Consider the following 27,794-nt stretch of genomic DNA (forward strand, 5'->3'; position numbering starts at 1 on the left):
CCTGTGGGTGCCTGTTTCCCTAAGCTCTTAGCAAGGTTAATTTTTTTCAGCCTTTGCCAGTTTGATACGCTCACCTGATTTGTAAAGAATTAACACACCCTTCTTGACATCTGCCATAGTTAAAAGTACATCTCACAAGACCCTCTGCCTACCCTTCCCTAGTGCTTAAGCCTTCCCAGAAATGATGTGCAGCATTTTGATACTATCAGTAATAGATGTCACCACAATAATTTGAAAAATGAAGAACTTAGCTTCCAAATAGGTGATCACCACATTCTGACCACCACATACCTCTTTGCTAAGCCCCTGCTATTCACAATACATCCCAAAATCTCAATACAGATACTTTCACACTATCCTCTATAATTAGTTCCCTTCGTCTAACGTGAAACATTTGCCTTGAAGGTTGATAAGAACAGGACCATGTCCCTAAGCAAGGTCTCCATTAGGTTAACTATACCTTCTGCAGGTCTGATGTGAGGGTGATGGAGAAACTATAATCCCCATTTTACAGGTGAGTACAGGCACTCAGGTTAAGGAAGTTGCTCTGGTTAAATATCTGGTGACCTGGGATGTGAGTCTTGGTCATTAGAGTTCAAGCCCAAAAGCCCAATGTTCTTTCCTGTACCAGGTGTCTAATATAAACATCATATATTCATAGTTGTAAATTCATTTATTCACTCAGTACATATTTAGTGAAGGCTTATTATGTGCAGAGAACTGCCCTAAGTGTTGAGTATTTATGTGTGAATCAGACATAGCCCCTGTCCTCAAGAATAGAGGCTGCTTGACTCAACATTTACTGAGGACATACTAAATGCCAACTATGTGCTAAGTAGTGAACAAAGATTAGTAAGACATGGCCTGCTCTCAAAGAGCTTATATTCTGGTGGATATATGTATATAAGCTAAAAAATATAAAGTTGAATATTCAGTGCTATGATAAATATTTGCCTTAAAAGAGTGCATGTGTGACTATACCCAGTGTTTCTTTCTTTAGCTATTATAAACTGCTAGATGGTAGTTCTATCTGTGTTAATTATGGTGCTTTCGACAGCTAAGTAATACAAAATCCTCATCAAGGGAAACACATAACTGGCAGTCCAGGGTTAGGGCAAGCTCTAGATGCAGTGATATCAAGGCTCTGTGGTGCCATCCAAGACTCAAGTTATTTTCATCTCAGAGCTCTCTCCTAGGACTAATGAAGCTAATAATGTACTTTCTTGTTCAAGTGCAGCAGAGGAAAGAGAAATCATTCCTAAGGCATGAAGTCCCCACACCCACCCCCCTTTTTTTTGGTCTGATTGAACCAAATTAGGTTATGTGTATTTTTATGGACCAATAATAATTGTCAACAGAATGCCCTTTGCTGACTGGCTTAAACAGGATTTCCTCCTTGGATCCATGTGTAGGTGAGATATCAGAACAAAACTGGAATTCTGTTACAAGGAGGAAGTGGTAAATGGTAAATGGGTATTGAGTAGACAACCAACTTTGCACTAAATCATCGTGTTCACTTAACAACCAAGTCATCCTGAATGGTCAAATTGAGTTTAGAGGAGCAATTCCTATCAGTTTACTCAGACTTTTGAGAGAAAATTATTGGTAGCACATAACAAGTCATATGACGTTCAGTTTTCATAGAATAAAACAATCAGCAGATGTTCGGAGAACTGTTGGTTGAAGAGTAGTCCTTACGGAGATCCTTAGGGAGATGGGAATCTGAATGCCTTCAGCTGTGAGTACCAGAATACCCAACTACAGAGACTTAAGCAATAAATGTAATTTATCTCCTGTCATAAAGTCTGAAGGTTGAAAGTTTCAGATTTGAGACAATGGCTCAGTGATACTTTGAAGAACCAAGGCTTGTTCTATTTTTCTCCTCTTTAACCTTCTCATCCTTAGGCCTATCCTATCTCATGGGTACAGTGGCTTCAAACATTACATCATCATACAACTGTATTCAAGCCAGGATGAAAGGTAGTAGGCTTCCTTACTGTCTCTATCAGGGAGTATACTTTTCCCCAGATACTCCCACACACGTGTCCTCTTATGTCTCATTGGTCACATGTCCACTCTTAAACTAGTTGCCATTGTGGGGAATGGGATATCGTGCTTAGATTTGACCAGTCTTTTTTTTTTTTTTAACTTGGAAGTCTTTTTGATACCAGTTCTTATTGTTTTTTAAAAAAATATTTATTTATTTATTTGGTTGTACCGGGTCTTAGTTGCAGCAGGTGGGCTCCTTAGTTATGGCATGGGAACTCTTAGTTGCAGCATGCATGTGGGATCTATTTCGCTGACCAGGAATCAAATGCGGGCCCCCCGCATTGGGAGCTCAGCGTCTTATCCATTGCGCCACCAGGGAAGTCCCTTTACCAGTCTTATTTCAGGCCCTGGCAACTGGGAGAGAAGCCCACCCTCCTTCACATATCGCCCAAGCAAAATCAGAGTTCCATAAACTGGGGGAAAAAGGGGAAATGGATAAGGAACCAGTAGTGTCTGCCCAATATCAACTCAGCAGTATGTGTCCAATGCCTAGAATCATGCCTGTGTTCGATTTTAATAACTATATTAGGAAAGCATTAAAAGCATCAAGCCCAATGTTTCTCAAACTACCTGTGGTGAAACTACATGTAGTTTCTCAAACTACAAGTAGTAAACTACTACTACTTTAATTTTTTCCAATTCACAGACTAATACGTTTCCTGTCAAACTGTATAAAGATGTCTTAAGTTCTCTCAGTTTCTGTCCATATCTCATCATGGACCAGTAACAGCTCTCGGACCAGCCATGGTCTGTGACCACTCTTGGAGAGATGGTGTACCCGGCTGACTTCATAATCTGGCCCTGGCCTGCCTCTCCTGCCTCGTGTCCTGCTGCTCCCTTTGATTCACTGATAACAAACTGTTCTCTGTTACCAGAATATGCCATGTATTTTCGTTTTACTTCTGGACTTGACTTCACATTCTGTTCTCCCTTCCCGGAATGCCCTCCCCTAGCTGGGGAACACCTACCTGGCTTTTTAAACCAGCTTAAATGTCATCCTCCCTTGTGATGTTTTTCCTGTATTCTTTGCTCCCCTATCAGTGCTTCCTTTGAACCCCTTCCTATCTCATGGTTGTGATAGCTTCAAGCATTATATCATCACACAACTGTATTCAAGCCAGGATGAAAGGTAGCAGGCCTCCTTACTGTCTCCACCAGGGAGTATACTTCTTCCAGAAGCTCCCTGACACGTCCTCTTATGTCTCATTGGTCACATGCCCAATAAGTGTATTTTTTGGGTTGTAGTTCTTTCTGGGTCAGTCTCCCTCACTCATTGTCTTCCTCATCTTCTATCCTCAGTTCCTGGCACACATACTTTGTCCTAAGTAAATGTTTATTCAATAGAATTGACTCAACAAATGATGTGACTTCTGTGTCTTTCCTTTTATTCTCCCCAAATATTTTCTACCGTGCTTCTGCCTGCATATTTGTGTCTTTCCTTATAAGAACATACCATTTTGACACACAGTTTCTTTCTTCTTCTATCAAACCTGGTTTAAAAACAAAGATACAGCTTTTCACTGTATTCCTGTCATAGGTCCCACCCCACAGGTATCACTGTCACTGTCACTACAGGCAGCATGTGGTGTTTATGCCACCCCAGCGGCATACACAAATCCCTGGTAGCAATGAATGAGCCTGCATATTAACTCCCCAAAGTACCTGGCAAGGTGGTACAGCACAGAGAACCTACAATTTAGAGTCACAATGACCTAGGCTTTAGCCCCTATTCACATACTATCTCTGTCACCTTGGGGATGTTCCTTAACCTCTCAGAGCTTGTTTCTTCCATTAATAATAAAGTATCATAGGGAGACATGAGGAAACAATAACTGCTTGACAAATGTTAGTACCTTCTGCTCAGATGAGCACATTTGTGGATTGACAAAAAAGGCAGGCTGAGAGCCAGCAGTCAGCTGGTCCGCCTGGCTCTTTAAGGGATCAGGACCAGCCCATTGGTCAGGCTTGCTGAGAAAGATGACCTGTTTTGAAATTCTATCTTGGGCAGAGCCTTGGTTGTTTCTCTGTTGCTGTGCTTCTCATTTCCTTGCTCACAGCTGGCAGAGACAGCCACTCTGACAGCTCAGGGGGTGCATGACTAAGGTGGAGGGATGAGCAGCTGCTGCTTGCTAAAGGGGGTGGCTTGGCCAGGAGGCAGGCAGGTGACCGAAAAGCAGCATATGGAAATTCCCAAACTCCACTGCTGAAATAACATCAAGGACCCAAATGGTTGCTGTGGGAAAGGCTGGGGGCGAGGGCAGCGGAGTGGGGCATGGGGCCTTCTCCAGGAGCTCTCTAGCTCTTTTCCTTTGCCACTGATTTTCCCCCTCAACGTTAGAAAAAAGGGAATAAGATGCACATTTGTTGGTTAGGTGATTGTAATTAAAGAAGAAAAAAACCCAGCTTCTTTCAACACGCTGTACATTTTCACACCTCCATGCCTATGCTTCTTCTGCTGTTCTCACCACTAGAAATCCTCTTCTCCCTCTACCTGGCTAATTCAACCTCTGCACCCCAAATTCCTTGTTAGCACCTGTGTCTTCCTTCTTCAATGCCACCTTCCTTCTAGGCTGCCACGTCTCCTAAACTCAACTCAGTTACTATGCTTCCCACACTGAACTGAGGTTGTTTTTTGAGGTATCTCTCCCTTGATAGAGTGAAAGCTCTTGGGAATCTTTGATTCTCTAAGTGCTTGGCTCATAGCAGGCACTCAATGTGTGTTGAGTTGAAAACTTCTACTCCTCTGCATATTTGACAATTCCTAATCTCTCGCTAATTTTACTTAGGTTACTAGCAGTATAATAAAGGTCCCTATGGATCGAGCACTTGAATAGCTCTGGAAGGTTACTGGGTGCCTCCACCCCCTGTCCCCGCCCCCATACCTCAGGGGCTGTAGGAGTAATGGTAGTAAGGAAACAAAATCAAGGAGTCATGTGGAAGCCAGAGGGACATTTCTTAGTTTAGTGTTTGCATATTCCCAGATTTGAAATTGATGACCCAAGGTAGACCCCAGGTTCATCCAGAAGTTCCTGAATGTCCTCAGACTTTCTGGGGGGAGTGGAGTTAGGAGTCATGGATCTCGTCCTGTATTTCCACTAACTGTGCAAACTACTTGGGACACAGCAATAAGATAGATGAGATCAAATCTTGCCTCTGGGACTTCCCTGGTGGCGCAGTGGTTAAGAATCCGCCTGCCAATACAGGCGACACGGGTTCGAGCCCTGGTCTGGGAAGATCCCACATGCCGCGGAGCAACTAAGCCCGTGCACCACAACTACTGAAGCCCGCGCGCCTAGAGCCCGTGAGCCACAACTACTGAGCCTGCGTTCTAGAGCCCACGTGCCACAATTACTGAAGCCCGCATGCCTAGAAGCCTGTGCTCCGCAACCAGAGAAGCCACTGCAATGAGAGCCCACACACTGCAACAAAGAGTAGTCCCAGCTCACCGCAACTAGAGAAAGCCCGCGCGCAGCAACAAAGACCCAACGCAGCCAAAATTAAATAAATAAGTAAATTTATAAAAAAAAATCCTGCCTCTGTCACTTACTACCTGTGGGAACTTGTTACCTCTCTAAACCTCAGTTTCTTTCAGATGTAGAAGGAGGATAATATTTATTTGGAATGGTTGTGTGATGATTAAATCATGTGTATGTAAAATACCTAATCTACGTCTGCCATTTTGTAGGTGTTCAATAGGTGATGGTTATTATAATTTGCCAGTATTGGGGTGGGTGGGGTGATGGTCTGAGCAATGTATTACCATTGTATTAACTATTACTAGATCCAGATACACACAGGAGAAAGTCAGAATTCAAAAAGCTGCTTTGCATAGCTAATTTTGTTTAATGGTTGTCAAATAAATGCCTATTTCAAATAAAGTCATATTTCCAACGTGACTTCATAAAGGCTTTCAAGGGGTTTTCCACTTCTCACTGTTAGGATTTTTTCTGATAATAGTCCCATACTTTCCGACCTTGAAGTGTCCTCCTACCTCAGGAGAGCCCCCAGCCCTCCCAGAGCGGGCTCTGGACAGTGTCCTGCCTGAGGTGTGACAGTAAATTCTGTGCACACGTTCCCTTTGTCCACCCCCTCACTCACACTCACACACACACACACACACACACACACACACACACACACTTGCCTCTTTTTCCCCAGGTCTTATCTTGTCCTCTGGGGAGGTATGTTAAGTGCTCTTCCAGCCTGCCTGTGTGCCTGGCCTGTTTTTTCTCACTGCCAGTACCACTTGGATTCCAATTCCAAACATGGTATCCGTCTGGGGTCACCCTTTCTTCCGGTGCCAAGAGAGATGCATTCCAAATGGTGCACAAATGTGCCTCCCGTGCTGGGCTCTCCTCATTCTGTTTGGGGACAACACAAAGCAGGATGTGGCTTCTTTTTTATCCCTCACTGCTGAAGTTTTCAGCCCCATAGTCCTATCTTTTCCTCAGGACAATTTAGGTTTCCTGCCAAGAGCCAAATGTGAAGACTGTCCTAAGAAACTTGGAGCCGTGGACGCTCGTCAGAGCTCTGCGGGGAGGGCCAGAGCCTTGCTGAGGGAAAGAGAAAGAAAGGTTTTCAGTTCTCCATGAAGTGTATTATGTTCTGCCATTCATTCCCCAAGCTAATGCAAGCATTCCTCCCAGGAAAGGTGGAGCTGGTGGGGAGAAGCCAATGGTGAGATGACATCTGAGAGGACAGGCTAACCCATTTCCTGAATTTCCCACGTGGGGACAGTCTTAGAGCCCGACAGGCTTTGAGGCCCGAAGATGAGCAGCAACGGCAGCGCAGTGGGCCAGCTCCTCTGGAGCAGGCCGCTGTGCGTCGGCTGGAGGCGGGACCAGGAAGGGGCTGTCTACCACCTGGCCACCTGCCTCCTGCTCCTGGGCTTCATGGGGGGCAGCGGGGTGTATGGGTGCTTCTACCTCTTTGGCTTCCTGGGCACGGGCTACCTGTGCTGTGTGCTGTGGGGCTGGTTCGACGCCTGCGGCCTAGACGTCGTCCTCTGGAGCGTGCTGCTGGCGACTGCCTGCGTGCTCCAGCTGGCACACCTGGTGTACCGCCTGCGCGAGGACACCCTCCCCGAGGAGTTCGAGCTCCTCTACAAGACGCTGTGCCTGCCCCTGCAGGTACCCCTGCCAGCGTACAAGGAGATCGTTCGCTGCTGCGAGGAGCAAGTCTTGACTCTGGCCACGGAGCAGACCTACGCCGTGGAGGGCGAGACACCCATCGACCGCCTGTCCCTGCTGCTTTCTGGCCGGTAAGCCGCTGGGTCAATGCCCAGCATTTCTTCCCCACACCCACGCTTCTCACTTCCCAGTGCCTCCCTTTCCATTTCATGTCCCTTCCACTGAGGAAGGATGTGGCAAGTCAAACAAACCAAAATAGATTTTTCTAAGCATGCGCTTTGCTTCCCCTTTCTTAGCATTTTCCATGAGGAAACTAGCTCATGAGGCACCTTGGTTGGCAGGAAGGATTGTATGTGCACTTGTGCTGGGAGGTGGGGTGAGTGTTTCTTGAGCCTGGGTGTGAAATGACCACACCACACACACACGCCAGCATGTCATGTCTAAACTGCAGCAATATCTCTGTAAGCTTTGGAAAACTGGACATTTCAGTAAGATTAATTCATTCCTTCCATATGCATTCAACATTTGCTAAGTGCCAAGTATGTACAAGAAACAGTGCCAAAACAGAGGGGGTTTCCTGTAACCCCTGTTCCCTCCAGGGCATCAAAGATCTTGGGGAATATCCCACACAGATTCTATGGTAAAGCCATTCTTTTTTGCGGTACGCAGGCCTCTCACTGTTGTGGCCTCTCCCGTTGCGGAGCACAGGCTCCGGACGCGCAGGCTCAGCAGCCATGGCTCATAGGCCTAGCCGCTTCACGGCATGTGGGGTCCGTGGGATCCTCCCGGACCGGGGCACGAACCCGTGTCCCCTGCATCGGCAGTGGGACTCTCAACCACTGCGCCACCAGGGAAGCCCTGGTAAACCCATTCTGTATATACCCAGGTATGGAGCAGGAATACCTCTTGTCCACTTTTCCACTTCCAATTGTTCTATTGAGATTCTTACAGACGAAGAAGTAAAGTGCTATAAACCTGCGGGCCAGACAGTGAGGGAGGAGTAGTGATGCCCACGTGTGTCTCTTTGAGTATATGGTGGAGACAACTGGTTGACATCTTTTAAGGAGGCTGACAGTCAGACCTTAGCAGAAATAGGCTTTGTCAGGATTACTGTATGCCTGGTCAGGCTGCATGCGAGCATTGGCCATTGACTGATCTCTTCTGAACAAATATACCATGGAGCTCTGTGCTGCACAGTTGGTAGGAAATTGTGAATTCTTTGAAATATTGCCCTAGTGGGACTTGTATGTGGAGCTAAGCATCTGACAGTAAGCATCTTAACCTGGTATGTACTTGGGCTGGCTCTGTGGAAAGCAAGTAGAGTATTTCAAAAGTTTTGTCCTTAATTTCCTCTTTCCTGCTTTCTTGAGACCAGGAGAATGTGGTAGAAAGACAAGAAAGTAATCAGAAGGGTCTGATTCCAAAAAAATAAGAAAGAAACCAGATAAGACCACCAGCCATAGTGGGGAAAAAAAGGAGTTTGACATTGATGATGATGGTACTACAACAACTACTGCTACTAGTAATAATATGCATTTATGTATTAATGTATAGAATCAAAGTGTGATGTATACATGTTTTTATTTTGTTTGGAGTCTGAGGTCCTGGGTTGAATGAGCTATGAGGTTTTGTGATGTTTCATTTCATTGATGGGTGAACTGAAGTGTAAATAAACCATACATCAGGATTATTGTATGGTTCAGGTATCTTTTATATAATGGATTTACCATGAACTTGTAGAAGACCACATCCCTGTGAAGAGGAGAGGGGGCCTTGCCCTCTCAGTGTGGCTTTTCCTATTATACTTAGCATCCAAAACCTGAGTCAAAAATTAGACAATTTTGATATTTTTCTTGCCTTACAAGGTTTGGAGTAAGAGTTTTGTTTTGATATCTTTCAACGTCATCCTGTCTCAACTTTGCTAAGTTGGAGCTGGGGAAAGGGGCTTCTAGTCTATATGACCAGCCTCCAGCTTTAAAGGAGAATCATCGTACCTTTGGCTGGTGAGGTACCAAACACCTCAAAGCAGCAGACAAGAACTCCATGCCAGGAAATGGAGGCTTCTTATGGAGACCTCCCCAGTTCACGTGCAGACTCTCACCTGGAGCGCTTTGCTGAAATCTCAGACATCCTTTTCGTTTTATTTTCATAAGGCAATCAATCCCTTTCAACACTCAGAAAGGCAAAGTGACTTCCTCAAAGTTCATCACCCTGTTAAGCTGTGCTTACTGTTGGGAGATTTTCTCTCGTATACAATCCCAAGCATGAACTCCTGAAGAGGCAACTAACTGTCTAAGCTCTTCTTGGAGGATGAAATTACCTGATGTCCAGGAGATCAAGAAGGAAGAGGAGACTCAAACTACAAAGGATACAATATACAATGTGAATGGTTTCAGGGAGTCATGCAGGCTCATTAGATGTTACTCACACTGTAAAATCTTGTCCCTCCTCAGTGGCTTGCTTGGGTGTCCAGATTCCTTGCCTGGGGAGAGGACAGGAGGATCTGATGTGTGTGGCAGCAGCCTCATTTCTTTCCTGTTGTCTTTCTTCCTTTGTTAGAGAAGCTTTTCTTTGAGGTTTTGGTCCCATTTATGGTGACACAGTGAGTTCATTTGTTTGATCGTTCCTTCCTTCTTCCTTTCCTTTCTCCCTTCCTTCTTCCCTCCCCCTTTCCAAAAATATTTATGAAGAGGGCTAGGGACTAGGGATCTTGTGTTAAAAAATGAAAAATAGGGCTTCCCTGGTGGCGCAGTGGTTGAGAGTCCGCCTGCCAATGCAGGGAACACGGGTTCATTCCCCGGTCCGGGAAGATCCCACATGCCACGGAGCGGCTGGGCCCGGGAGCCATGGCCATCTGAGCCTGCGCGTCTGGAGCCTGTGCTCCGCAACGGGAGAGGCCACGACAGTGAGAGGCCCGCGTACCGCAAAAAAAACAAAAAGAAAAGAAAAATATTTTCCTTGTACTCAGGAAGCTTACAGTGTATGAAGAGAGGTACTCATTCATGTTTGACATAGTGGTGAATAACAGACATAGTATTTCCAAGGAAAAAGGCAAAGTGCAATGAGAGCATTTAAGCAGTGGACGTAACTTTCCTGGGGCAGCCAGACAAGACTTCCTGGAGAAAGGAATGTTTAAGCTGAGGCCTGAGGAGAAGGTGGGGATTGGGAGGAGAGGCAGCTGGAGGGGACAGAATATGTGAAGACTGTGAGGTAGGAGAACGCGGCACATCATCTTTCCTTGTATCCTTTCATTACTCAGGGAAGTTCTGATGGCCATCTACACATATTGATAGGTCTTGTAGGAGCAGGTGCATTTCTGCCATCAGAGAGTGTACGTTGACACCACATCTTGGGCTTGGTTTGAGACCTACGTCCCCTTCTGTCTTCCATCTTTAGGTTGTCAGATAATACGCAATAATTTATTAATTGATGGTGGTCTTTGGTAATTTGCACACGTACATATATATCTAGGCATTCACTAGGAGCAAGGTGTGGAGTGCTAATATCCCCTCGGCCAAAACGTAATCACATGGCTCTACCTCATGGCAAGGTGGGTAGGGAAATGTAGTTTAGCCGGGCAGCCATGAACCCAGCTAAAATTCCAAATATGGAGGAAGGGAAAAAGCAGATATTGGAAAACAATTCCACACTGGATTTCTCAGATCTCCATCCCCATTCTGATCTGCTTCTCAATATCCTATTCATCCTTCAAAACTCAGCTCAAATATCATCTTTGAGAAGTCTGCCACTTGGAGAGAACCAAGGTCTCTCCATCGTCTAGTCTCCTGTCCCACAGTAGCACACGCTGACTTACAGCCAGTTATTTATGTACCTGTGGCTTCCACTAAATTGTGACGTCTTTAAAGGCAAGGATCAGATCATCTCCATATTCCCAGATTTCCAGGAACACAGAAGGTGCTCCACACATAACTGTTTAGCCAATAAAGCTCCAGAAAAAGTGGAACAGTAGCTCCTTTCAAATGGACAGGATGTACCTTAGAGATCTTTTTGATCTGCCCCCTCTGCCTGATAGAGGAACCTTCTTTCCCAGTATAACTCACTTTAGAGAAGAGGTTGAGGCTGAGACTCTGAGTTTTCGGGGAAAAGTGGAAAAAGTCCATACTAGACCCTAATAATTTTCCACTTTTTAACATGTAACTTAGACTTCAGAGAGGATTCGGGTAGCCACTTCCCTTTTCCCACAGTCTCTTCTCTCCCTTTGCAGGGTTCGCGTGAGCCAGGACGGGCAGTTTCTGCACTACGTCTTTCCTTACCAGTTCATGGACTCTCCCGAGTGGGAATCGCTGCATCCCTCTACGGAGGGGGTCTTCCAGGTAATAGGGAGCCCCATGGCAGCACCGCCCCAGACCATCCCACTGTAACCCAGCAATATCCCTGCCTCCATCTTTCCCCTCTTACATCTGTCATTTGAACCACTGCCAATATGATGCTCGGGGTGGAAGCACTCTCCTCCTGTGGGAAAAGTGCCTGGCAGAGGAAGGGTGGGGTAGGGAGGTGCAGACCCCTGAAAGGGGGGCTATGTCACTCCTATGCCTAAAACTCTTCCAGAAGACCCCAGTGACCACAAGATAAAAGCCCACACTCCTTAGGGAGTAACTTAAGACCTTTAGTGACATCCAGCCACATCTCCAGCCCCTTCCTTCCTCACAGTTCCTGCTCATACCAGCCCTACCGAACTACTAGTTCTTCCCTAAACACACCACATTGTTTTGCAATGGCCATGCCTTGGCTCCTACTGTCGCTTCTATCTGAAATGCACTTTCCTCACCCAGAGGAGGCTATGGCATCTCACTTCCTCTGAGGCCTGCCCAGGCTGACCTCACCAGCTTCCCCCCCCCGCCCCCCACACACACCGCCTACATGCCTCTTCTATTCCATTTACCATGCTGACTGCGCACATGTCTCTAATGATTTGGTTTCCCTTCTGTCTTTCGCATAGTAAACTCCCTGAGGTAGAAATCTGGGCTCTCCTCTCCATCTTCAGGCTCCAAAGGGCAATACCTTGTGCACAGTAGTAGGTGTTCAGTAAAGGTTCGCTGAACTGGCTCGGCAGCGGGCAGTTGGTGTCTCAGAGGGCTCCAGAGGACATCATATACACACTCCAAGTTCAGGGCCTGGGTGCTAGAGCCCTCCTCTCTTCTCTGCCAGTCCTTCAGATTTCAGTTACCTTCTTTGTAGTTCTCACTTACTGAATGGCTAGCACGTGGCAGGCACTACCTATTTTATTGCCTTATTGATTCTCACAACTGTCCTCTGGGTGGAATGTTGTTATTAACATGTTTAACAGATGAGGGAACTAAGGCTTAGAAACCTCAAGTAATTTGCCCAAGGTCATCTAGAAAGTGGCAAAGCCAAGTGGCCTGACACCACTATTTCTATTCTTTTTTAAAATGGGAGGTTTACCAGGAGAGTGGAGTTTACCCATACCCACCATTATAGGTACTTCTCTGTCCAGATAGTTTGCCAGTACTGGGTTCCCTGTGTCTCCTACCAGTTCTATCAGGGAGCCCCTCAGGCGAGCATTTGAGCCAACCCCAGAATAGACACATGCCAGGCAGTGCCACCTGGCTGGGCCTGCTTCCTCCCCACCCTGACTCTTGGCTCTGTGAGGACAGAGCCTGAGAAGCAATCCTGATCCCACTGCCTAGACCACCAGCCACAGATCCCCTCTGAACGTGCTTCATCCACCACACACTCACGTCTTCTCCAAGCCACCCAGCAGTCTCCTTTGAGAACCCTCCCAGGACCATAAGAACCCTCAGGAGGCCTGAGTCAGGTCCTGAGCCAGCCAGGCCAGGCTCTGTTTCTGACACTGAAACTGAGAAACAGGTGGTGGATAAGCCGGGCGTCCTCCCCTAAGTTATGCTTGAAAGGAAGGGCTGTGACCCCAGATGGCCTCTCAGTCATCTGAGAGGGATGTAGGGACTGTTATATTTCTCCCATTTGTATTTTTAGCATGCATCCCCATTGGGAGCAATGAGATCCACATATTTGCTCTTGGCTCTGTGAAGTCCCATTTCCTCTTTGCAAATGTCAAGTGTTGTCTCGGGTTGTAGTTCATCTTGTCCTTGCCTTTGCAATTGCATAGTCTTTGTTGACTAACAGGGAATCCACAGTGACTGAATCATAATTCTTACTGAGTTTACCACAAGGGAATCAACATTCCATCACACCTCTCAAGAATTCAATTAAGAATTTATTGACTGTTAAGCATTGTGACCCTTTCATTAGTCACCAAGAACATAGCATGGGAGGGATCACACAAAAATCAGCATTATTTCTCCCACTTGCATCATGTTTTACTGGACCCAAGGTCTCTTTACGTACGTCAGCTTATTTAATCCATTCAACCAGCTTCGAAGGTGAGGATTAAAGAAAGAGCTGGTCAAAACCTTATTACAGACATGTGCATGTGTATGTGGGAATCAGTCAAACCACTGGTTTCCTGAAGACCTTTAGGAAGGATTTTACATAGGACATGAGAAAATGACATCAGGTTGTTTTGCAACATACAAGATTGGTAGTCTTCACCTGATTTCATTCATTCACTTCAGTAGTATTTATTGAGCAGTTATTGTAACCTGGGCACTATCTTTGTTTTTTCTTTTTGGCCATGCCATGTGGCATGTGGGATCTTAGTTCCCCAACCAGGGATTGAACCTGTGCCCCCTGCAGTGGAAGCGCAGAGTCCTAACCACTGGACCGCCAGGGAATTCTCATCTGGGCACTATTAAAGGTGCTCGGAATATATCAGTCAACAGAACAGATGAAGGTCCCTGCCTTCATGCAGTTTACATTCTAGTAGGGGAGACAAAAAATAAGCCATCGACATAATGAATAAGTAAATTATGTAATATGTTAAAAGATAATAACTTCTAGTAAAAAAAAATAGAGTAGTGTAATTAAGGGAGAGATATAGTTGACCCTTGAACAACACAGGAGGTAGCGGCGCCAACCCTTTACGCAGTAGAAAATCCACGTATAATTTATAGTCCAACTGCCAAATATATGTTCCCCCATATCTGGGGTTCCACATCCTCAGATTCAACCAACTGGCCGATTGTGTAGTACTTTAGTATTTACTATTAAAAAAAAAAATCCCCATTTAAATTGACACACACAGTTCAAACCCGTGTTGCTCAAGGGTCAACTGCAGTTGCAATTTTAAATGGGGTGTTCATGGAAGTCTTTGTTGAATGGGTGCCATTTGAGCAAAGACCTGAAGTGATTGGTAGTGTGAGCTCTGAGAATATCAGGGGGAACAGCATATTAGACAGAGGGAAGAGCCAGTGCAAAAGCTGGGTGGTGGGAAGGACTAGCATGTTTGAGGTTCAGAAAGGAGGCCAATGTGGCTGGAACAGAGAGAGGGAGGGGAGAGAATAGTAGGAGAGGAAGTCAGAGAGGTGATATGGAGCCATATCGTCTAGGGCCAGAGCATATATTTTCTAGATAGAGCCAAAAGGATTTCCTAACGCATTGGATGTAGTGCATGAGAGAAAGAGGATTAAGAAAACCTCTAAGACTTTTGACCTGAGCAACTGGAAGGATGGAGCTGCTATCAACTGAGATAAGGAAGCCTACGATAGTATCGTCTTTGTGAGAAGAGAGGAAGTCCAGTTTGGGGAGTGCTAGATTTGTGTCATCTATGGACATTTAAATTGGAGACACTGCATAGGCAGTTGCATATTTGAGTCTGAAATTAAGGAACAAGGTCTGAACTTGAGACATAAGTCTGGAAGTCGTAGCACACAGATGATATTTAAAGCCATTGGATCAGACAAGATCACCAAGTGAGTGCGTGTAGACAGAAAGGGGGTTCAAGAATCCATTAACTCTGGGAAACTCTAGTGTTTAGAATTTGGAGGGGAAAAGAGGAAGCAGCAAAGGAAGCTGAAAGGGACCAATCAGGAGATTATACCAGGAGAGTATGGCATCCTGGGAACCAAGTAAAGAGTATTAAAGAGGAGAGACTGAATGCTATGAAAACTGATTGTCAGACTCAGCAATGTAGAGGTCATTGGTGACCTTGTCAGGAACAGTTTGTGGACCACTGGGGCAAAGCCTTGCTGGCTGAAGAGAGAGTGCAAGAGGAATTGGTAACAGCAAATATAGACAACTTTTTCATGGAGCTTTGCTGAAAAGGAGAGCAAATCAATGGAGTGTTAGATAGCGAAGGAAGTGAAGTGAAGAAAAAGGATTTTAATTTTAAAATTTTGATTTATTTTAAGATGGAAGAAGTAACAGCATGTTCACAAGAATGCCCACGGTCTTCGTGTTCAGCTTTGAGGACGCTGTTTGCGTCCAGATTAGTTCTTACGCACACCCACTTCATGTGCAGCACACTTATTTCTTGTTTGGGAATTGTTACTAAGTACCTCGAAAGTACAGGTTATGGCAGATGTGACAATTACTTGCTGAACCAAATTAGTAATGGATGGATTGTGAGTAATAATTCTTTCCCATGAGGCAACAAACCCGGAGAGATTAAGCAATTCATCTGATGTCACACAGCTAGTAAAGCGGTAAAGCCAGAACTTGAAACTTGTTTCTGGTCTTGATGAGTTAATTTAGAGCCCTGACTTCAGTGCTGATGATTGAGGGGAGAGGAGGGGGAGTTCTGGAGGCAAATAAATAAAAGGATTATATACGGTCTCTAACAAAGAATGTTTGGAAAGCCAACCCTACCTTTAATGAGACGACCCACATAAAGGATTTAACACAATGCCAACATGTGGTCGCCTCTCAGTAAATGTCAGCTGCTGTCCTCCCTCATTTCCACTGTCTCGATTCACAAATCTTCATCTTGAGCTCTGCCAACCTGCTCACGTTTAAAGTATTATGGCCAGAGTATAAAGAATCGTGTGATTCCACACCCTTTTCCTTTACTGTCCTAAGCATGTTTTCATTTGAAACCTAGCTTTACCATCATTGTTTTAACAAGGTTTATCAAGCACCTACTCTGTGCTGGGCACACGTTATTGACCCTGCAAGTGTAACTTAGCTTTGTATCACGGGCACATAGCGAGTGTCCAGAAATTTCTAGATGTCTAAATAAATGGAGAGTGGGGTGTCCTTCTACTTTGTGCTCTTAAGAGTTCCTCTTGGGACTTCCCTGGAGGTCCAGTGGTTAAGACTCTGTGCTTCCAATGCAGGGCGCACGGGTTTGATCCCTGGTCGGGGAACTAAGATCCCGCATGCCGCAAGGTGGTGGCCCCCCAACCCCAAAAAAAGAGTTCCTCTTCCTCTGTGCCCTTTTTCTGACTTCAGTCATCAGATCCATTTGGTTACTTGTAGGGCCCAAGTCAAGGGCAGCTCATGGGCCTGAATCCCAAGCCAGCATTCTGTCCAATGGATGCAGCCTGGCTCTTCTCTCACTGAAATTCTTTCCAACTCTTTTTTGTGTCCCCACTCCAATATATTATTTCTTTTTGTCCTTAAAAAAAAACTGTCATCAGCATCCTGAACTTTCTTCTGAGCACTAGGAGGCCCTTTTTCTCTCCTGTAATTACAGCAGGCTCAGAACCTTCTGTAGCCGTTAGTGAGATCAGCCATGGGACACAGAGTAGGAGAGCTAGGAGACCGGAGGTGGACACTGAGGCTCTAGGAGGTGAAGGCCCAGCAAGTGAAGGGCTGATCTCAGGGCTCCTGACAAGAGCACCCTCCACACACACACAACCACCCCCCACCTCCTGTTGTGTCAGTGCACGCAGTAAACGTCGGTCATAGGAACTCTTCCAGGCAAGGCCATGGAGAGCTACTTCCACAGCTTCTTCAGAAAAGTGCAGCAGTTTGCCAAGTAAACGCTATATTTCTCTGTGCTAAGCATGGACACATTTTCTAGTTTCAACCTTTACTCTCTGCTCCTGACCCCTCTCAGGTCACTCTGACAGCCGAGACCGAATGTAGCTACATTTCCTGGCCCCGGAAAAGTCTCCACCTCCTTCTGGCCAAAGAGCGATACATCTCTCGCCTCTTCTCAGCCCTGCTGGGCTATGACATCTCGGAGAAGCTCTACGCTCTCAATGACAAGCTCTTTGCTAAGTTCAGGCTGCGCTTCGACATCCGTCTCCCCAGCCTCTACCATGTCCTAGGTCCTGCTGCCCCAGATGCAGGACCAGAGTCTCAGAAGGATGACAAGGACGTCTGTGAGCCTGCCGCATCCCCCTCTCCTCAGGCCCTGCCCACATCTGTCCAGCAAACACCCCCTAGCTCCCCACCTCCAGCGTCTACCAACCCTCCTGCACCTCCTCCCTGGGTCAGGATGTCCAGGCCCGACAGCAGCGTCCTGGGTGAGGACTCTACCAGTCTGGTGCTGGAGGATTTTGAGGAGGTGTCAGGATCAGAATCGTTCATGGATTATCAGAGTGATGGGGAGTACATGAGGTGAGGGGAGAACTAACATGGGCACAGCTGCCGGGCTCAGGATCCTGTGTAAGTACTCAGAAGGCAGCTGTCACTTTCTTGCCAACAGCTGGCCTTAACTGGGTTTGTAAGGGCAAAAAATCGTTTCATGGAGCCTGTCCTCCCAAGGATTCCCAGAAAGTGGCATTAACCCAACCCTGCAGATAGCAACTCACTCCTGGTGCACGCAAAGCATGAGAGGTTTTTTTTAGTTTTTTTTTTGACGCATCCCTTATTAAGTGTGATTGCAGTTTTGAAAGTGGGCTGGCTTGGTCAACATTTTGAGCAAGCAGATAGGTTGCTAATTTTTTTTTGCAAGGTTGTGCTAATAACTAAGGCCACAGCTAAGACTAAAGGGGATTTTATTTGTGGCATGCATTTTAAAGGATTTTTTACAAAGCTGACATGGTTCTAATTTCTAATGGTTCTTCTTGGCATACAGTCAGCTCTGGAAAGCAGTCATTACTTAGCCTGGATTGGACAGGTACCTCTGCTAACATCGAGTATTTCCAAGAGGCTTGTGATTAGAGGCTAATGACTCTGGGAGGAAAATGTCCCCACCTTGCTCTCCTCTGGGCCAGTGGAAAGTGTGTTATTTGCTCAGGCACAGGACTGGACACTGCTGTGACTGAATATCACTATGATAGGGTGACTTTCCCAGAAAACCACACCTGCGGGAGGTAGAGTGGGCGTAATCTGGGTGGGACTAACGTGCAGGATTTCCCTCACACCTTAGGAGAGTGTACAAGAAAGTGTGTGCTGAGCAGTAACTGTTCCCCCTGGCTGCTCTCACAATACTGTGTGACTTATCCCTCTAGGACTCCAGCCAACCATGGTGCAGGCCTGGCTTTTCCTGAGGAAAATCCCACTGTTCCCAATTTGGAACGCATTTCCAAGGTGGGGGAGGGTTAGCTAAGAGATTAATCATTCTTTAGGAAACACTGACTATTTTCCCAAGAAACTAGTTCAGTGAGGAAGGCATTTAGGGTACTTGAGGTAAGTAAGTGAATGTTTGTATATTTTGAAAAGCAAGTCATATAAATGATGAAAGAGGCAGAGAGGCAAATGATAAAAGGTTAGCTATTTGGTTTCATAGGTGTGGAATTGATAATCTATGGAAGCAGAGTCCTTACAACCAGCGTCTAGCACCTGAGATCACTTTCTTGACCTCCTCCATTTGTGTTGTCCTCTCCTGTTGCCTCCTTCCCACTGTGCCCTACTCGCCCACCCCCACCAGTGCATATGGATTCTGTCCTGTGGGTCCCTCTCTTTGTCCAACACACCTACCCACCTGCACACACTCTGAACTCACAGCAGCTCCCTGTGTCCTCATGTCCTTCCTGGCTTTCTTCTCTTTTCCCAGCTCTATTTGTTCTCCTCATTCCCCCTTCCTTCTGACTTCTGCTCAGTCCTTGGTTCCCTCAGTTTGCTGCTCTTAAGAAGAAAAAGGCCTGTTTCTTCTTCTCGGTTAATTTCCCCTCTCCATATTTGTCCTCCACGTCTTCCCCATTTTACTGTTGCTGTATTTATCTCTCTGTTGCCTTCTTCCCATTTGCCCCACTTCCTATTTTGCTCTGTCTCTTCTTCTTCCTAAGCTGCCCTGTATCCCCAACTTAGTTTTTAATCCTGACTCTTCCAAGATCAGTACCTCTCCCTCTGCCTATAAAGAAAACCATTCAAGTGAAGGTGTGAAAATTCCCACCTTTGATGGCTACACATCTTACGCATGAGTTATCCCAAACGTTAAGAGGCAGGCGGGGTTGTAAACAAGAAAGAGACCCACACTGGGAGCCCGAAGTCCTGGCTGCTATGTCTGGCTCTGCTACTGATTGAAAACCACACAACCTCACTGAACCTTGCTTTCTTCATGTGAGTGTGTTGGCCCAGCTGGCCCCCAAAGGCCCTCCTGGGTTTATGTGAGAAGGCAAAGGATGCGCTGTTCAGAGGAGGAAAGAGAAGCAGCCAGTCAACAGTATAATGGACACGAGCCCCAGGACATCAGCGTGTCTTCCAGCAAGAACTCGCTGCTGTATTTCACTATGATTTCTCTTGTGACTTGGGACTGTCCTCCGCCCTGCTGGGTGGTAGGTCCTGCTTGACTAGGAGTTCTCTCCATTCTGTACCTGTGAAGAGTCTATCACCTACCACGTGATGACAGTGCAGGGCGGTCACGACTCCATCTCCCAGGTCCTCCACCCTTAATACTATTGCATAAAAGGCCTCTTTCCAAATTCAGCCTTTTCTGAGGCTCAAGATGAGAAAACTGCTAACCTAACTCACTTTCTAAAGTACTAGTATTTGTAGTATAAAGAGAGTAGGTTTTTAAATGTTCTTTGGCTTAAGGTAATAGAAAGGGGAAAACACATTGTTTACTTCCACAGAGTTTTCAGAACAACTTGAAAACGTGATCAAATCGGCCAAATTTTAGACAGCTTTCAATTTAGTCTGTGATAATGGGATAATTGAACCCGGAGACCTTTTCCTCGAATTGTGTTTTAGGGTGTTTGGTTTGACTATTTGCCATCAAACTCCTTTTAGTGTTATTACTGTAATGAATAAGCATAGTCCCTCATGACTGGTAGCAATTTACTCGTTTCCTTTCTAAAGCAGGGCACAATTCACCATCTAGTCCCTGGCTCTTCAATGACCAAAATTGTAAGCTCATTGCTATTCATCCCCGCCCAGCACTTACATAAGAGGCATGAAGCTGACTGGATTCTGCATTATCAGGACACAGTTTCATCACACTGACGCCAGCGCTTGTCCCTCACAACTAAAAATAGTCAGAGGTTCTACTGGAGCTTATTTTTGAAGAGAGCACATTTTTCAGTTTGGTGGTGCCCAGAATTATCCACAATTGGGTGCTACTTTTTCTAATATGCAAAGCAGTGCTGTTGGATAATGTATTCATGCAGGGTCTTACAGTCAGACCTCAAATTAACCCTGCCTTCACTAGAATCTTTCCAGTTAATTCTATGAACACACTCCACAATGCTCCATTTGATGTCTTACTTAAAGAGATGCTCAATGAATGCATCTCTGAAGTGGTCAGTTAAGTCAGATAATGAGTCCATTATCACAAATTAACTGAAAGCTGTCTGAAATTTGGGCAATTTTGCTTATGTTTTCAAGTTGTTCTGAAGACTTTGGTTTGAAAGTAAATACTATATATTGTTTCCTTTCTATTATTTAAATAAACAAACAAATGAGAAACAGATTACAACATGGAGGCTAATTGTGGTCAAGGAAAGAGGCCAGGACCAGGACATAGTACCAAGGCCACAGAACCAATTCAACAAACATTCACTGAGTATCCACTGTGTATTTCAGGCACTGTGCCAGGTAATCACATTATGAGTAATCATGAGTAACAGTTGGAAGAATGTAAGATGCTTAATCTGCAAGAGGTGGACAAGAGTAATACCTTCGAATTTTGAAAAGAAGAGGAATTACAATTTCCCTTAATTTGGTGAAGTTCTTGAGGACAGAAATGAATTAAGGGCTGAAAGCTATAAGGAGAGGATTTTAGCTCAGTATTAATAATGGATTTGCCTCAAGGAGCAGTGAGTTACTCGTCACTGGAAGAATTCAAATAGGGATCAGAAGAAATCTTCTCAGAGGTTTTTTTAAGGTGATTCAAGCTCTGAGAGAAGGATGCCTTAGGTTATTGCTATTAAGGTGCCTTCTAACTCCGTGATGCTATGATTCTGTGATTCTAAGATGTGACTCTAGTCCTGCCAGTTAACCACCTTCAAGAGAAGTTCCTCATCTGCGAAACAGGGCTAGTAGTCTCATAGATAATTAATACCTACTGATAAGTAGATAAGTAGCCTCTGTCTACCTTACCAGGTTGCTGTGAGGAGTAATTGAGATAAAGTACACAAAGGCAATTTATAAGCTATAAAGCACTAGTTTAATGTATAAGGTATTTTAAAATTCTGTTTTGTATAGATTTATTTAACAAACTCCTCCCCACGCTGCCCCTGCTTCTCTCTTCCACTCCCTACCCCTTCTCCTCTGAGATACATGATTTCCCATCTTAGTTCCTCCAGTCTGGTATTCCAAGGAAGGTAGCAGCTGAAAGGATCCCCTGACAACAAAAGGAACAGCAAAAAGGTGGTGATCCAAAGAAAGCACACACTAGCTCCTTGGCCCCTGAATAACGAAGCTATAGCCAGACCTTCACCTGTTTTATTTGCTCAGGAGAGACTGTTCACCGTCACACTATATTCAGGCTCTTTCCCTCGGAAGTGGCCGTAAGGTGCTTAGTTAGCTGTCAGTGTTGTTAAATAGCATGTTTCTCCCAGAACCACTAGAAAGCCTCCTGGGGCAGAAGACTTGCCCTTGAAGGTGGCATGGCAGGAGCTGCCTGGGGCCTCAGGGTCTGGGTCTCTAGATGGTAGCTCTACTCGACCTGCCAAGGCTCCGTGTTCAGGCAGGTAAGTTAGAGGCAGCAGTTCCCTCCCCGCCCTCGGGATCCCAGCAGCCTACAACCAGGGCCCACCCCCGGGTTATTCTTCTACTTCTGTTTTACAGGCCTCATTTACCTATCCCTCTCTTTGTAAAAATAAAAGACAGGGTTTTATAAAACTCACCAATTTTCTATGCAGATTTTTGAGCACTCATTCCGTAATGTTAGGTAGGATTCTTCATAGGAAGCGTATAGATTCTTCATAGGAAGCAACTGAAGTTGATCTCTTGGTCTCTTCTCCTATAAAATGAGAGGACTGGACTATATAACTTCAAAGCTGACTCACCCTAATATTCTAGAAGGAAATGATTCAAAGATACATCTGCCCCTATTATGTTAGGCATTGGGTACAGTTAAAATATTGGGAACTGGTAGAGGAAAAAAAGACGTGAAAAGAACCCTGTGAAGTTATGCGAGCTATCCGGAGCCACAGTGCTGAAATCCTTCCTCTGTCTTTCCACAGCTTCTAGAACTCCTCTCCAGAGCTACTCTCAAGTTATGTCCAGGGGACGGGCCCCCTTGGCTCCAACTCTGACTCCTGAACTGTAAGGATCAATGGACCATCCTCTTCTCTGGCCACATTAATCCTCACAGGAAGGTGACTCGTGTGCACACCCCTCTTCTCACCCACTGGAAGGCTCTCAGGCAAGGTCGGAGCAGACACAGAAGATGCTAAAGTGCTGCAGCCACACCAAGGCCCCCGAGTGACTTTCAGAACTTTGCCTTCACCAGGCTTCCTTCCCAGAGAAGGCATCCCAAAGTGCAAAAGCACAGATTCTATCCTTTACTAACTGCAGAATCTCAGGCAAGTCACATAGCCTCTCTGAGTGTCTGTAAAGTGGGGATTATAAAACCCAGTTCACAGGGTTGTGAGGATTCAATGAGTTGATTCAGGTAAAGCACCTAGGACATGGCGTGGCACCTAGTAAGCACTCAATAAATCACTCATTTCCTTTCCTTATGTTGTTTCTTTCAGCGTTCTGAAAATATCAATGAAGTCAGCTATCCAAGAAGTTTTCACTGTTTTTATCTTGTTTTATTTAAAAATTTTTTTCATTAAGGTTCAACATAGGGAAGTAGAAATTTTAGAACCTAGTTTGCCATTAAGCTTTTAAGTTCAACTTACAAATCTTTCCCTCTATTTATGACCCTAATATTAAACAGTAGTTTTTAGAGGGATTTTTACAAATCTATTTAATTAAATTTCCTTAAACATTTTAAAGTAGACTTACAAATTTAACATATTCTATTTTATTTTTTTCCCCAAAATACTGCCACATGTATTCTGGTTACCTATTGCTGTGTAACATTCATCCCTAAAGCAGTGAGTTAAAATCATCACGATACTTTGTTTTGCTCACAAAAGTGGGGCTTGGCTGGGCTCAGCTGGGCTGTTTGCACTCAGGGTTTCTTGTGTTGTTGCATTCAGACAGTGACTACAGCCAGAATCACCTCAAAGGCTTCTTCATGCATGTGTCTGGGGCCCAGGCTGGGAAGACTCAAACTAGCTGAGGGCTGAAACAGCTGGGAATCCTTGGGCAACCCTTGCTCTCTCAAGAGTTTGTTGATTTTATTGCTGTATAGTACTCTGTTGTGTGAATATACCACAATCTACTTATCCATTCCACTACTGATAGGTGTTTGGGTAGTTTCTAGCTTGGGGCAATTACGAATAGTGCTACTATGAACATTCTTGAACTTATCTTTTGGTACACATACGTACACATTTGGGGGGTATATACTGGAATTACTGAGGCATTGGGTATGTATATGTTCAACTATAGTAAATACTGCCAAACACTTTTCCTAGGTGATTATACCGATTAATATTCCCACTGTGTATGAGTGTTCCGGTTGCTTCTCATCTTCTCCAATAGTTGGCATTGTCTTTTTTTTTTTTTTTTTCATTTTAGCCATTTGGGTGTATGTAGCAGCACATCATTGTGGTTCTTTTTTTTAAATTTATTTATTTTTGGCTGCATTGGGTCTTAGTTGCTGCACGCGGGCTTTCTCTAGTTGTGGCTAGCGGGGGCTACTCTTCATTGCGGTGCGTGGGCTTCTCATTGCGGTGGCTTCTCTTGTTGCAGAGCATGGGCTCTAGGTGGGCAGGCTTCAGTAGTTGTGGCACGCAGGCTCAGTAGTTGTGGCTCGAGGGCTCTAGAGCACAGGCTCAGTAGTTGTGGCACATGGGCTTAGTTGCTCTGTGGCATGTGGGATCTTCCCTGACTAGGGCTCGAACCTGTGCCCCCTGCATTGGCCACTGGATTCTTAACCACTGCGCCACCAGGGAAGCCCTGATTTATAGAGTTTAATAATAGTTTAGGGGCTTCCCTGGTGGCGCAGTGGTTGAGGGTCCGCCTGCTGTTGCGGGGGACATGGGTTCGTGCCCCGGTCCCGGAGGATCCCGCATGCCGCGGAGTGGCTGGGCCCGTGAGCCATGGCCGCTGAGCCTGTGCTCCGCGGCAGGAGGGGTCATGACAGTGAGACCCGCGTACCGCAAAAAAAAAAGAAAAAAAATAGTTTAGGAGGTAGTAGCATATTGAGTAAGAGCTTGGGCTCTAGGACAAGTCAGTTCTTTTATTCAGATTCAAATGATTTTTCTGCACTAATTGAGTTTATTTTTCTGCTTTATTCTGTTAATGAACTACATTAATAGATATGTGAATGTTAAAACAAACTTGTATCCCTGGAACAATTCCAGTCTTATTATGATGTATTTTCCTCTTTATGTATTTATGAACTTGGTTTGTAAATATTTTGTTTAGTAGTTTTGAATCTATGTACCTTGTCATATCATTGTCAGGTTTTAATATCAAGGTTATGCTGACTTTGTGAAAGGAGCTGGGAAGTTTCTCTCTCTCTCTCTTTCCCCCTGTCCTATGAAAGAGATCTTTAAACCAAAAAAGTTTTATAACTCTTCATTCTCATTCCACTCAGTTGCCCAGGCCCAAAACCTTAGAGTCTTTCCATCAGTCTTGTTAGTTCTATCTTCAAAATATATCCCCAATTCAACTCAGCATGTCCATTGCCACCACTAATTTCAAGCCACCATTATTTCATAGCTAGATTAACTTTAATAGATTTATAACTGGCTCCTTATTTCTCCTGTCCCTCCTCCCCATAATCTATTCTACACAAAGTTGTCATTTCAAAATGTGTATGATGTCTTCACTCTCTTGCTCAAAATTTCAAATGACTTCTTATTCCACTTAGAATAAAATCCAAATTTCTTACCATGTGATAATAGTCAGAATCAGCTTTTATGACTTAATGGCACACAGATTTATTGCTCTTAAAGTCTACTGAGAATCTGCTATGACTCATCAGGGCAACTGTCTTCATGTTGCAACTCAATGAATGATTCAACCTACTTTGACCTTCTGGCTTTTTTACCTTAAGAAAGAGACAGCTTGACGTTCTTGTACTGGCTCTTTGATGCTTTGGCCCAGAAGTGACACGAATCCCTTCTACTAGTCACATGGACCTACTTAATAATCAGCTCTGTGTTCTGTTGATTACAGGGACTGGGCAATGTGGGAGAGTAAAAGGAATGCTGATGAATGCTACTCTTTTAGCTACTTAGGACCCACAAGACCCCACCTGCCTGTCTCTCCAGCCATACATCATTCTGCTCTTATTCTCACTCATCATGTTTCAGCCACACTAGACTTTTGGGTGCTCCTCATACACACCCAGCTCCTATCTATATCAGGGCTTTTGCAGTTTTTCTTTCTCTCTGCAGTGCTTTTCAATCATACCTTCTCCTGGCTGACTTCTTCTGGTCACTCAGTTCTCAGCTCAATGTCACCAACCCAGCTAAGGCACCCACCTCACCTCACCATCACCGTCTGTCCTCTTGTCCTCTTGCCCTGTCTTCAGAGCCCTATGTTCTCTTTCCTCACCTTTTAGGATTCCGATTATGAGCTTTGTAGAACTTTGCAGTGTGTTCTATATTGATCTTCTGTTCTTTTCTCATTTATTTCCCTAAAGTTATACTATGTATTTATTTCCTTTCTTGTTGGAATTCTGTCTCTTCCATGTACATTTCACTATAGAAGCCCTTTGTCAGTCTTGACAAATCCAACAGCTCTCTTGTCAATCCTTGAGGGCTGTTGTAGGGAGTGAATGAAGCAATAAACAACAAAAAAGCTCCTTGTACATTGTAAACTGAGACTCAAAAATGTTACCTGGGGTGCGGGGCCACCCCCCAAGCTGGAGGACTGCCCAGGCAGGGCTGTTGTTACACACATGTGGTATATAACAGAGGTTCTGCAGGATGTGAAACGCTTTTAACGTGTGTGTGTTTGTTTTCAAAAGGATCAGACCTTATCGCTTTTACATGGAATCTAAAAATATGGTACAAATGAACTTATTTACAAAACAGAAATAGAGTCACAGATATAGAAAACAAACTTATGGTTACCAGAGGGGAAATAGTGGGGAGGGACAGATTGGTAGTTTGGGATTGACATGTATATACTACAATATTTAAAATAGTTAAGCAACAAGGACCTACTGTATAGCACAGGGAACTCACTCAACATTCTGTAATGGCCTATAAGGGAAAAGAATCTAAAAAAGAGTGGATATATGTATATGTATAATAACTGATTAACTTTGCTGTACAGTAGAAACTAACACAAAATTTTAAATCAACTATACACCAATAAAAATTTTTAAAAAATAAAAATTATGGATTGAAATCCTAAAAAAAGGAAGAAAGAACGAACTTGAGAAGTCATTTAGCCCATTATCCTTCCTCCCAGGCAGGATAGCATTTAAGCTAACTTTGGAAAGTGATATGTATTCCTTTCTTTAAAAAATAAAACTATCCGCAAGGACTGCCACAAAAATAAATAAATAAATAAATAAATGACAAATAAATAAACAAACAAATAAATGACATTATATGGATTTGTGAACCTCTTACAAAATCCCATACTAGAGGTCCACACATGTGAAAATAAAATCTTTGGGTTACAACTTCATGTATTCTGGAATAAAGCTTGACATATAGTCAGATTTGCTCTAAGGAGAGGACAATAAATATTCTTTTATCTCATGAAGACTTACTAAATATCCACTGCTGTCAAACACTATTCTGGACACCACATGCTTTGCTGGGTGAATCATGGTCTCTGCCCTGAAGGAGCTCCAGATCTAGAAAAGAAGATACATGAGTTATAGGCACTCTCCCACATCTCCACCAAGGCCTTATTAAGTCAAGCTCCCTGGGCCTGACTCCTCTGAAGATTAACAGGCTTCTTGTGGCTCATAAGCACTTTAAGGTGAAGCTGGATCCCTGATACATATACAAATAAGCACTACTCCAGTCCATTGTGGAAAGCCTTACATGAGTAGTTGAAACCACTACAAGAGCTACAGAAGTTCAGCAGGTGTCACTTCCCATTTCTGGGATCAGGAGGTGTTCGTGAAGAAGCTGACTTTGAGCTGTGCCTTAAAATACAAAGAAAGGTAGGCAAAGCAGAAAAAAATCCAGGTAAAAGATGCACGTGAGTCTGTGGGCTGGAGGTACAAGTAAGGCATGCTTGCAGAAGAGAAGCAACAGCTCTCAGTGACCAGCTGTGGAATCTGAGCTCCAGTGACAACGCAGTGGGACGTGAGCCGGGAAATGGTGCTCTCAAAGCAGCACGGAGGGAGATTGTGTTCAGTGCACACCACAGCGCCTGGCAGAGCATAGCTGTTTCCCAAATATTCAAGTT

General features: G+C 44.7%; 1 protein-coding gene and 1 long non-coding RNA gene across 5 annotated transcripts; one reads left to right on the plus strand and one right to left on the minus strand.

The window, feature by feature from the left end:
- POPDC2 (popeye domain containing 2) lies at positions 1-23,028 on the plus strand. 4 transcript variants are annotated; one of them, XM_060150529.1, is made up of 5 exons: positions 1-514; positions 6,696-7,309; positions 11,404-11,512; positions 17,077-17,582; positions 22,535-23,028. In XM_060150529.1, the coding sequence occupies exons 2-5, from the start codon at positions 6,819-6,821 to the stop codon at positions 22,539-22,541; spliced, it is 1,113 nt and encodes a 370-aa protein (XP_060006512.1). In that variant the 5' UTR covers positions 1-514; positions 6,696-6,818; the 3' UTR covers positions 22,542-23,028. The 4 variants fall into 4 exon arrangements, with proteins under 4 accessions (XP_060006512.1, XP_060006511.1, XP_060006513.1 ...); XM_060150528.1 differs by lacking the exon at positions 1-514 and having other exon boundaries at positions 6,387-7,309; XM_060150530.1 differs by lacking the exon at positions 1-514 and having other exon boundaries at positions 6,390-7,309; positions 17,077-17,630.
- Positions 21,513-27,234, minus strand: LOC132521181 (uncharacterized). Its single transcript, XR_009540758.1, has 3 exons — positions 27,145-27,234; positions 22,196-22,311; positions 21,513-21,690 (listed from the first exon to the last, which is right to left on the minus strand). It is a non-coding gene; the product is annotated as an uncharacterized LOC132521181 (long non-coding RNA).
- Between the last annotated feature and the right edge of the window lie 560 nt (positions 27,235-27,794).

Source organism: Lagenorhynchus albirostris, chromosome 5 (genome assembly GCF_949774975.1).
Source record: "Lagenorhynchus albirostris chromosome 5, mLagAlb1.1, whole genome shotgun sequence".
NCBI classification, from domain to species: Eukaryota; Metazoa; Chordata; class Mammalia; order Artiodactyla; family Delphinidae; genus Lagenorhynchus; species Lagenorhynchus albirostris.